Raw genomic sequence first — 12,772 nt, 5'->3', positions numbered from 1 at the left:
ATTTTGAAAAATCAACATAGTCGGAGGACCATTGCTGGAATTAACTCTACTTTTCAGCTTTCAGATACCTTTTCAGCTAGGTTTGCCAAACATAACTAAAATAGCTTTTTAAAATAAGCTCTTATTTTAGAATGTGTTTGGAAAGCAGGAAAATGATTTCTGGAAAATGAGTCATTTTTCAGAAATCATTTTCCTTTCTTGTGTTTGATTGCAGAGCAGAAAATTGTCTTTGTGTGTTTGGTTCATTTTTCTAGAAAATGAGCAGGAAAATGAACAGAATTCTATAATTACGTATTTTAGTATATTTGTTTAAATATACCAACATTTATAATAACAATTTTCAATATAATTAATAAATGACTAATAAAATATCAAAATAACTATCCGGATAAAATCGATAAAATCGAGGGTTGCTAATGATTTCATGGGGAGTTAATTCACTATCCGGTAATACTATGAGTTTCTTATACAAAGTTAAAATGGCTCTCAAAACACTTCTAAAATAACGATGAACTGTCTCAATTGACCTATAATACCTTGATCCAATAACCCGAAATCTTACATTGTGACCTATTATATGTAAGAACATTATCACTTGTTCTTTAACACTAACAGCTCTAGTTGTGTGCAATAAGTTATTAGTGGTAAGAATGTCACACAACTTATAGAATGAAATAGGTCGCATTCTAATAATGCTAATATATTTTTTATCACCCTCACACCAAATACTATTTATGTAAGAATCGCGGTCATAATCTCTATTGACAATCTCATGCTCTATTTGATTTTTTTTTCCTAAGAAGTTGCAATAGAAGAATCCCAACAGTTAGTATTGCACTTGATGCACTAATAACAGCAGCACGTACATGATTATTATCCATATATACAATTCAAAAATACAAAATAATCACCATAATAATATCACAATTGTTATAAATTATTTATTTAAAACAACAAAAAATCACAACAAAATAAAATATCTCAAAGACATAATCACATAATAAAAAAATCCCAATTAATAAAGAAAATATTCTACCCATTGGAAACCAGTGGGTAGACTGGTTTGCAAACCAGTCCAAGCGTCCAGTCCCAAGGGACTGGTTTGTGACCAGTCCGTCGGACTGGTTTCGCAAGCCAGTCCGACGGATTGGTTGCGAAATCAGTCACTTTTTTGGGCAAAAATAGGTAAATGTTTTCAGATCTGAAAAATCATACAAATTACAAGTTAAAAAATAAAAGAAAGAAAAATACCTTGATGATGGGAAGAAGAAGAGCAGCTGGAAGGAAATGGAGAGAGCAGATGAAGAGGGTAGTGAGATGCAGTTGCGAAGCAGTGAGAGGCGTGAAAGACGATCTGGAAAATGAGAAGGGAAGCAGAGAAGTGAGAGGCGCGAGAGAGGCGCGAGAGAGGCGTGACAGGCTATCTGGAAATGACTTCTCAAAAAAAAAAAGGGAAATCATTTTTCTCCAAATTAGGGTTATTTTCCATTGACTTATGTACCATTTTCTGTTGACCTTGTTTTCCCTTGCCCTTCCCAAACACCACAAATTCAGAAAATGATTTCCAAAAATCATTTTCCGATTTCCAAACACACCCTTAAATTACTAAATACACCGTATAATTACATTATCTCCACGTAAAAATATAGAAACTATCAAACATAATTTTATTTTCAAAAAAAATAATTTTATTTTCTAACTGGCAACTTATAATATATTTTGTGCGGCCAAGTGAAGAGTTGCCAATTTTGCGATTCCCATTCGGGGAATCCATACCCCACACGCCTCAAAAACCGCGCGTGAGGGGGAATATACCATGGAGATAAATTGATGCCATGATTCTGAAAAACCAAAACTCGCCACGTGTCCCCTTAGCTGGCACCCTCTTCCCCGCCATGACCCTCTCACCCTTCAGAAATCTCTCTTTGTCTCTCTAATGCACTGCAAATTATAGCATAGCCATCTCTCTCTCTCTCTACCTCTTTTCTCTGTTTTGTGTATATATATACATATATTTTTTATTTATACAATTATGAATTTATTATATTTATTTATATATACATAATTGCTGCCACAGAATAAAGTTTGTTATTTATACAGTTTAGGTTTCCTTATTTTAGAATATTATATATATATATATACACACACACAAACGCACCATACTATATATATTTATATCTTTCTTTTTTTGAAAATATATTTATATCTTTCTGACTCGTATAATATAGATATAGATGTGATAAGCATCGAAGTTGAGAGATTGTGTCGAAACTCGAGATTTCGTTGCTTTTCGTGCAATTGGAACCGCCATTTTTTCATCAGGTACTCGTTGAATTTGAATTTTTAGGTCGAAATTAATGATATTATTTGATGAATTTAAGCTGAAAAGTTGTGATCTTTTGATAATTATCAGGTGACAATCCAGAAATCGTTGAGTTTTTGATTTTTTTTTTCGCGACGAGTGGAATTCTTTTAGTTGTTTAAACTGCCTAGTTTTGGAGGAGTTATTTTTCGATTTCTCTGAGTGTTTTGAATTTGAAGATTTTCGATAATTTGCGTGCGAGCGAGCGGTATGGATATGGTTTATAGTTATTGTGACAACAAGTGATGTGTAATAAAGGTGGTGTTCAAGGTTTGGGCGAATCAATATTCGATTCTGAGCGCTCAATTGAACTGCAGGAGGCTGAAGATTTATACCAGATGGATAATAATAGCCCGACATCGGGCTCGGTCCTGAATTCTAATGATGAAACCCCGCGGGTTAAGTTCTTGTGCAGTTTTGGGGGTAGCATACTGCCTAGGCCTCAGGATGGGAAGCTTAGGTATGTGGGTGGTGAGACGCGGATAGTGAGTGTTGCACGGGATATTAGTTACGAAGAGCTAATGTCAAAGATGAGGGAGCTCTTTGAAGGGGCAACTGTTTTGAAGTATCAGCAACCTGATGAGGATCTTGATGCTTTGGTCTCTGTTGTTAATGATGATGATGTGATCAATATGATGGAGGAATACGATAAGCTGGGGTCAGGAGATGGGTTCACTAGGTTAAGGATCTTCCTTTTCTCTCAGCTTGATTTTGATGGATCGCTGCATTTTGGTGATGGGGATGACAGGGACAACGAAAGGAGGTATGTAGACGCTTTGAATAGCCTTAATGATTCCCCAGAATATAGAACCCCACAACATGGTGAATTTCCATTAGAAGACATCACAGAGCAGTACTTTAACCAGATGAGTCTTGATGGTAGTCTCCATAACCAGAGAAATGCTGAGATGCACATACCTCAGATTGGCTTGCATCACCTTAATATTCCTCATCCGGGGTTGGGGCAACCGCAGAGGTATAATGAGATGGATGCTCCGTGGAGTCCTGGTTATTACTCCCCCAGGCAACCTGGACATGAACCAAGGCCAGTGGCAGAGATTCCAACTTCACCTTCATCATCGCGTTACTACTCACCATATCAAGAAGTTCAAGAGAAAAGCTATGATAGGACCCCTGAGGAATATTCTCGTCTTCAGGTTAATCATCAATCTCCCCATGAGCTATTATTTCCAAATGGACCACATCATGTACACCATGCACTTGAAGGAAACAGTATCCGCGAGCATTGCCAGTTAACTTTTCAAAGAAATCAACCTTATCCAGATTCCTCCTGGAAGCCTGGGGACAGACCATATGCAGAATCAAATCTAGGAAGTGGACTGCACCAGGTTGTAAATTCTTGTGCTGAATGTCCTCCAAATCGGGAAATGATCATGATGAGTACAGATGCAAACATGCACCATCCTTACTATCCTAGGGAACAAACAGATCCTCGTGCTCTTTACAATGATACTCATAATCATGAAAGAGGGTGGGTTATGCAGCACCAATCAAATCCTCGGGTGGAGGAACCAAGGACACATGTTTCTGGGGTTGGAAGGTTGACAGATCACTACATTATAGACAATGGGATCAATATTCCTATGGGGCATAGCAATGTAGCTGATGTCCATCATGTGCCACCACATTATGTTCATCACGATGACCCTCGAAATGTTCGAACTGGGCAAGATTTTGGTAATCAAGTGTTTCACGACCATGCAGTGGCCAAAGGGTCACACATACATGTTCCACCGGTAGATGAATATGGAGTTCGCTATGGGAATTCACCTTATGCATATGGAGCAGATCCACTTTACCAAGTGCCACATGGTCCTGTAGTTTCAAATTCTACGTGGAGAAATGTTCATGGCGCAATGCATGGGGGTCCCTCTTATGAGGCATGTGGTTCAACCCAGGTGGCAAATGGGTCATCTGGTCCTGCATTTATCAGGGGAGTGGTAGAGAATAGTTCCAGATTGCAAACTGGGTTGGAGTATCCGAATTCTTGGGTTGATTTGTCACAGAAAAAGGTGGCCTTTGATGAGTCTTCTGTGCCTGAATATTTTCAGGGACAAACACGGAGATCGACACAAAATGCTTTTAATCAAGAGATTCAATTTCCTAATACTCTTGAACCTTCAGAGTCATCTGAAAAGCTCAACCTTTTGACTCCTGTAGATCCACTATTAAGACCTGATTCAGCTCCTTTTATTGACGATAAGGTGGTAAGTTTGAGTATGCCGGGAGCGAAGCCAGGACGTCCTGACTTGGAAGTTGTAGATTCCAATGTTTCCACTGGCATTCCCATAGAATTAACAAGGGACGTGGATGGCCTAGAAAGTAGATGCACTATTAAGGCAGGAGATAATAATGGTAGTGCTTCTCGTGAGAAGGAGAAGCTGCCAGATGATAGTCTGAGTTTCACACCTGAGTTGATTGCATCTGTGAAACAAAGAGCAATGCAAAATGTTAATGAAGTGAAAGCTAAAGCTCAAGAAGATGCTCATTCTGTTATCGGGGATGAGAAAACTACAAAAGTAGGAATTGAGAATGAGCCCGATGCAGTGGTGAGGGTGGATTCTTGTGCTTTGTATGCAATGCTAGTTCTTTAATCCTCTTACTGAAATCTTTTTTTTTTTTTTTTTTTTTTTTTTTTTATAAATAATTTATAGGATGTCCATGGAGGCTCTGGGATAGATTCTGATAATGATAATGATAATCTTGAAAATTCAAAAATTGAGCTAACAGAGGCCGAGGCTGAGGCTATTGAAAGGGGATTGCAGGTTTGTCTTATCTGTCAATTAGTAAATCTTCATTATAATTGTAGCTCAAGTTTAAAGAGGAAATTTAAAAAAAAAAACAACCATTAATATGGGCTATTAATACGCCTTCAATTTCTATTTATGTTCTTCTATTGTTTACATGTAGACTATTAGAAATGAAGATCTTGAGGAAATCCGGGAATTGGGTTCTGGCACATACGGTTCTGTTTATCATGGGAAATGGAAGGGTTCAGATGTGGCTATAAAGAGAATAAAAGCTAGCTGCTTTGCTGGAAAACCATCTGAAAGGGAACGTCTGGTAGGTTTTTATGTTTACTTCATTCCCTGTTCTTTTCATTACATTGTTCATTGTTTCATCTGATCTCTATATCTTGTTTTAGTTTTTATTTTTATTTGGTTGATGATTGAAGTTGCCCTAGTTCCATCTTAATACTTTACATCTGAAATCAAGCTATGTTAAGGAATAACATGTCATCAAGTGTATTCCATTTGCTTTCTCTATTTGTCGAGATGGATGTTTCCACACATGGTGTGTGTGTTTTCTTTTTTCTATATTTGTTTTTTGTTGTGCAGGGGTGGTTGGGGTGTGAGACTAGTACAATTCATTGTATATTGAAAGAGACTCGAGAGCCATTTCAATTTCTTTGGAATGCAGTGATAAGTGATTATATCTTTGGTGCCTTTTTCAACTAAGTTGCCATGAGCTATTCTATGTCACATTCATTCACGCATTGAAACACTATGTAACACTGCAGGATAGATTATTTCTCTTAAAATGCTGAACTTTCCATTTTTATCAATGCAGAGTGTGAATTCAATGAGCACCTTGACTATTACTATGGTGTTGATATTCTAACATGATTTTACATAGTTTGGCTATAGTAGGAACATTAGAACATAAGCTGTCAATTGCACAGACTTGTTTTGTATTCGAAGATGAGAAAATTGCTTAGCAGATTTTTGAAAGGTTGAAATTTTGTTAGCATTTGGAGATGGCTATATTTTTAGTTTTTTACAATGTATTTTGACTTCCTATCTTCACTTGTATCCTGGTGAACCGTGAACACATTTCAATATCTTGTCATTCATGAATTATGCTCCGTAAAATCATTTTTGAATTGTATTTGGCCCATCTACTAGCTAGCCCATTGCCCATTGGATTGTGAGAAAGTAGAAAAGCATTTATTGGTGATTGATATGTGCTCTTCTACGTTTACACCAAGCTAAAGTATTTTACATCCTGCCTTTCTATTTAGATTGCAGACTTCTGGAAAGAAGCCCTGATACTAAGTTCATTGCACCATCCAAATGTTGTTTCATTCTATGGCGTAGTTCGTGATGGTCCAGATGGATCTTTGGCAACTGTGACAGAATTTATGGTGAACGGATCCTTGAAACAGTTCTTACGGAAAAAAGACAGGTGTCGTAAGCTTTTCATGCATTCTAGACTCTCTTCATTGTGAATGAGAAATATCCTACTTTCTGCTCACTCCTCAAGTGTATGACATTAATCCAAGAAACTTTTGTGGAGCAGGACAATTGATCGCCGTAAAAGGCTTATCATTGCTATGGATACTGCATTTGGTATGGAGTATTTACATGGAAAAAATATTGTGCACTTTGATCTAAAATGTGAGAACCTATTGGTGAATATGAGGGATCCACAGCGACCAGTATGCAAGGTAAGCCAAAGTACGAGTATATAAATATACTTTATTTATTTATTTGAACTCTTCATAGCAAACTGATTTACAGTGTGAAATGTCCTTTAAAGAAACACTTCAGGAACTTTCTTTCATTTATTCTAGTTGTTTGGTCTTTGGTATATATTTTCTACTATTATTTGACTGATGCATTCCTTAATATCTCTATAGATTGGTGATCTTGGCTTATCAAAGGTGAAACAAAAAACTTTAGTTTCTGGAGGTGTTCGTGGGACTTTACCCTGGATGGCACCTGAACTTCTAAGTGGAAAGTGTAACATGGTAACAGAAAAGGTAAAATTTTTAAACATGAGTACATAACTTTTGTCTTCAATGTTCTGTAGTTACTAATGCCATTTCCTCTGTTCTCTTGCACAGATTGATGTTTATTCTTTTGGAATTGTCATGTGGGAGTTGCTCACGGGTGATGAACCCTATGCAGATATGCATTGTGCCTCTATAATTGGTATGTGCTAATAATATGTTACTACTGTATAAAGTTGGCTATAGGGATTTCACTCACAGTAAAGACTGTTTTTGCAAATTTCCATATATTTGTTCTTAAAAAAATGCAAATCTAAATGCCATTCTAAAATTGTGATTGAAATCAAAACAATACAGTACTATTCTAACCTGTATTGGTACTTTGGTAGTAAAACCAGTACAAATTTGTTACAGTGTTTTAAAACAGATGTAAACAACAAGCGGTCTCTGATTTTATGAGTATGTTTTCTACTTCAGTGAGCAACAATTCAATGTAAACTTCACCTGTACATCTCATCCTTGCAAATGTATGCCTTTTTCTCTTAATAACCCTTGCATATATTTAGCAAATACAATGAGAAAATGTGGTATAGAAAGTCATAGACATGACATGTAAATATTAGGATGTTAATATTTTACTATATAAAATATACACTTGTAAATGTCAAGTAGGGAAAGGTGCACTTTTAGTCCTAAGTTATGGCTGAATAGTGACTTTTAGTCCCTAATTGTTTAGCGTGGGAGAATTGAAATTGCAAGGTGGTTAATATATAGGCACTACTTTTATTCACACTAAACAACTAAGAACAAAAAATCACTATTTAGTAATAACTTAAGGACTAAAGTTGCTCCTTTTCCTGATAAGTATATACAATATTAACAATTAGTACACATGATGTGGGTATTTACTATTTTATTTGATATAAGTACTCTGTAGCACTTAGTTTAAACAATGTGAAGATTTAGTCATACAATATTGTCATTAGTGCATACAAAGTGAAGCCACGCATTTGGGGTGTATATTGTTATTTGGAATTTGGTGCATGATATACCAATTGTTTTTTCAGACCCCTTAGCCTTCCTCCAGAACTAGCATAATGGCCCATTCCTTGTTTCCTCTCACATTCACCATTCTCCAGACCATCCTCCCCAACTCCTTAGGTGTGGTCTTCGTCTGGAAAGCATCTTTACAAAAATGAAAAGTAGGAATCAGATCCAAAAAGGCCATAGAATCTATTCAATCATTGCTAAAATTTTTCCGAATTCTGCATACATGAACTTTATTTTGTAATAATAGCACAAACCTTGTTTCTAGCACTTAGTTGGCAAGCTTGAGTTGTCTTGAAAAGTGCAATTTCATTGGTGGTGCTACAAATTTTATCCTTTTTTCCATATCATATATTAGTTTTGGATTATTCTGTTAACTGCTTTTCTCTATGGATTATTCATTATAATTTACCCCCTTTGTCGAAATATTTTTCCTTAATGGCAACTAAATGCAGTTCTTTGCTATGTGCTAGTCTTAAAACACCACAAAGCTATGAGTTATTTTTGATTGATCACTTGGGAATTTTGATGGCCTTGAAGTCATGAATTCGTGATTAAGTTTGATGACAAATTGTGGATATGTTCTCACTCTGACCATTTAATTAGTAGTGTAATAGATTATATCCTCGTTGATCCCTGTTAGCTGCACTCCTCTTGTATTAACTTGGCCAGTGTCTTCTTCCTTTTTATTTGATTTAATTTTATTCCTCTTTTACAATTTGTAGGAGGGATAGTAAACAACAGCCTGCGCCCACAAATTCCAACGTGGTGCGATCCTGAATGGAAGTCCCTGATGGAAAGTTGTTGGGCTTCCGATTCAACCGAAAGGCCATCGTTTTCGGAAATCTCCCAGAAATTGAGAAGCATGGCTGCAGCAATGAATGTGAAATGATGCTACTTCAATGGCAATCAGTCTTTCCCTACTATCGTTTATCCAGTTAATAGAGAAGCACCATTAAAATAAACAGAAGGATATATATGTTTCGCCGCGCGCCTTTGGGTTCATTGCCTGGCTATGAGACTGCACTAATTCCTTAGCACTGCTATATATAGTTGCCATTGTTTCATGAAGAGAGAGCTGCAATTTGCATAGAAGACTGTAAGTTTCATGACAGCTGAGTTCATGCTTTTATACACAAAATATATTGCTCTTTCATAAATCATAAAGCTCACCATTTCATATCATTGTGCAGGTTGGTTGAGGAGAGGGTATTTTTGTTGCAAGACTAGCCAGTTGGCTGCAGCTTATGTACATAAAATTATGAAACTTTGGCACTCAATTTATTATGTCACCCTTAACTTCGATTCCGTTATTAAACAGAGGTACTTTCGATTCTTCAACCTCCAAATTTTGCTGTGTAAACATGTTAACATGAATAGTTCTAGAATGGAGTACTGAGTGGCGCTCCCAATAAATAATATTTTAATAATACAATTTTGTTTTAATTTTGATATGGACTACCTTCTTTTTCTTTTTTTTTTTTTGCAATATATTTTTCTGACTCTTCAAAAAAAGTTATGAAGCAACACATTTATTAAATTTTATTTAGTAAATTTGTATTTTAGTATGTACTTTTTAATGTTTTTTCTTTAATTATAATATTCTTCAGTTTATATATTTTATTTGTGAAATAATAAACTTGATTTTAATAGATTTGTGTAGGAAAAATGGGAATGTTGTACCACAATTGAAAAGGAAAAATATATGGAAGAAGGTTAGTTGTTAATTCTTTATTATGTAAATGAAGTATCAAAACTCAAAAAGTTATTTGTAACAGTGAAAAAGTTATGTTTATAAGCAACGAAAGAAATGCTCACCTGTCATAACAGTTGAAATTTGGAATGTAAATATTTCATGAGTGAATATTTAATACGTACAAAAGAACATGAGTGAATATTTGACGCTAAAGTTGTAACAATGGATTCCAATTGATTGATTTCATTACTATTTGAATTGATATCTTAAATGGTCATACTGTAATTCCTATTATTATTTTACTGATTACAGTTCACATAATATCTACTGATTATTAAGATATTATTTTTAATGTATATTATACTTCTTGCAAAATTAAATTAAGGGAGTCTTTAGTTCAAACATTGAAATCAAAATCCTATTAAATCCAATAGCCAGGGGTACACAAATTCCCAATCAAACACCACACAAATTTATTGAAAAGAGTAGACATAAACTAAACTTATCCACAAAAGGTGTCATCCCTCATCCCAAAGGTAAATCGCGGTGATTCAGCGATCTATTAGGTGGAAGGACCAGTGCTTAGTGCTCACAAGGAGCCACCCTCTCGAGGGGGTAAAACTAGACGGTTCATTAGGTGGAAGGACCAGTGTCTAATGCTCACAAAGAGCCATCCCATAAGAGGGTGAAATTGGTGAAACTCGCACACTATTAGAGCTCGATTTTAAATCTTTATTCTAAGAACTAATTGAGCTACCCAACCAACATAAACTAACAAAGTATGTACAAGTCTTATGCCCCACACCCACCAAACCTACCTGAACAAAACTGCAGGGTAGTGAAGGTGTAGGAGTCCAACACCTGGTTGACTTAATTCTCTTGGTTCTTTGGTGGGCATTGCATGCATAATATATATATTTCAAAGAATTAATATTGAAGAAACGAAGATGGAGGTCAAATTCCATGACAGCATCATCATCATCAACTACTGACTTAATCCTCATTCTCTCTAGAAACCGTACAAAAATTTTGTTACCTAATACGCGGTGTCGAGTTTTTAATCACAAGTCAACCCTCACAATTCACATTCATACAATAATTCACGACTTCGCCATTTGTTGTGATTATATTGCATTCTTATCTCAATCAATTCTTTAACTTTACATCAATAATCGAGTGGTTTTGGATTGTTTAATTTGCCGAAAGGTGTTCGTGAGAGCTACTTTAGTTTGCTTTGATGAAAATTCAAGTTTGATTCGATTACTATTCAACTGAACTCAAGTTTGATCTGAGTAACGAATCAAGTCAAATTTAACTATATTAACACGAGCCTCAAATCGTTCGTGAGTCTAATTAATTTTTATATACATATATATACACATTTAACTCATACATTTATATATTTATATTTATATGATAAAAAAAATGTTATAATTGACGTATAATATTGAGTTTTGTTATTATATTTGATTGTAAAATATTTATTAGTATACTTTTTGTGTAAAAATAAAAATTCTTGTTAAAACGAGCCGAACTCGAATAGCTCGAACTTGAGTCAAGTTAAGTTAGAGCTCGGTTAAGTTTGAGTTTCGATATTTAAAATCAAGTTGAGTTTCAAGCTTTGATTATTCAAGCTCAACTTGTTCAACTTAATTACACCCTAACAACTGATATATAATGCTTTAATTGATTAAAAAAAAAAAAGAAGTTGATTTTTATTCATCTTTTTCATTCAATAAAATATAATTAGGAGGTTTGAGAGTTTTATTTATTCTACCTAAGAATTATACTACACATTTTGATTTTTCACTCCATACTCTCAAACATGACAAATGAATAAGTAGTCTCTTAAAAAAATATTTTTTCTTCTTAAATGTGGTAAGAGCATTACTCATAAGAGCGACTTTTACTTTTTTTGTTTTGTTTTTTTTTTTTTGAAATATACTTTTTTTTTTTTTGTTAATTATTGTAGAGTTTACATTTTCTTTTTGTTTTCTTATAATAATAATAATAATAATAATAATAATAATAATAATAATAATACCGTGCTGTTTTAGAGTATTATTGTAATTGGTTGTACTTTATTCTTATTATCATATAAAATATTGCAATTGTATTATATTAATCTATTCATCTATTTGAAAAATCATAATCACAACTTAATTGTACTCATTCTATTGGTCAAAAAACAAACAAACCATAAGAAAATAACTATAACTACTCCCCTAATTTGACTTCTATTTTCTTTTCAAAGTACAACTATATTTAAGTAGATATTTCTTAATAATAAAATCACTTTCCTTTCTATTTAATGTTTTATGATTCCAATACACAGTAAAAAAGACATTTTAGAAGTTAGGAAAATGTTCCCTTCCCCTAATAAGTTACTCATAATATTTGTTATCTAACATAATATTAATAAAAAAAAAGAATTTTTTTTTCATTAATTACTAGGAATTGATCAATTTTATACATAATATTAATAAAAAAAGAATTTTTTTTTCATTAATTACTAGGAATTGATCAATAAGGTAAAATTGGTGTTCAGGTGTGAATGTGCACTTTTAAACACTACCAAATGCATTTGACGTTATGTAAAGCGCACTAAAAAAAATATCAGGGGTCAAAGGCGACAACCTCTCCAGGTGCAACTATGCAAACAAAGTTGGGCCCTTTGGATGAACTGAGACCAATAGTTAAAAATCAATGAAAACGGAAAAATGTGGTGGCATTTTTGTAAAATTCTGCACCAAGTATATTTATGTGGTGCACTAAGTACTTCTTTGTAGTGCGCTAAGTGCTAGTCTATGGTGCACTTAGTAGTAGTTTGTGGTGCATCACTCATTTGTGGTGCACTAAGTGTTGGTATGTGATGTAGGACCAAGTGTATGCAAGTGCACTATGTGTGCCACGT

At 34.5% G+C, this 12,772-nt stretch overlaps 1 protein-coding gene across 2 annotated transcripts; it reads left to right on the top strand.

Annotated features, from left to right (window-relative positions):
- Positions 1-1,963: 1,963 nt before the first annotated feature.
- On the top strand, positions 1,964-9,616 carry LOC116024525. Of its 2 annotated transcripts, none has more exons than XM_031265434.1 (10): positions 1,964-2,322; positions 2,680-4,932; positions 5,038-5,148; positions 5,294-5,446; positions 6,405-6,568; positions 6,683-6,830; positions 7,023-7,145; positions 7,230-7,317; positions 8,888-9,261; positions 9,356-9,616. In XM_031265434.1, the coding sequence occupies exons 2-9, from the start codon at positions 2,701-2,703 to the stop codon at positions 9,052-9,054; spliced, it is 3,186 nt and encodes a 1,061-aa protein (XP_031121294.1). In that variant the 5' UTR covers positions 1,964-2,322; positions 2,680-2,700; the 3' UTR covers positions 9,055-9,261; positions 9,356-9,616. The 2 variants fall into 2 exon arrangements, with proteins under 2 accessions (XP_031121294.1, XP_031121293.1); XM_031265433.1 differs by having other exon boundaries at positions 2,414-4,932.
- The last annotated feature ends 3,156 nt before the right edge of the window (positions 9,617-12,772 follow it).

Source organism: Ipomoea triloba, chromosome 7, assembly GCF_003576645.1.
Source record: "Ipomoea triloba cultivar NCNSP0323 chromosome 7, ASM357664v1".
Classification (NCBI taxonomy): Eukaryota; Viridiplantae; Streptophyta; class Magnoliopsida; order Solanales; family Convolvulaceae; genus Ipomoea; species Ipomoea triloba.
The sequence above is the reverse complement of the archived record's forward strand: the minus strand, read 5'-3'. Positions and strand labels throughout refer to the sequence as shown.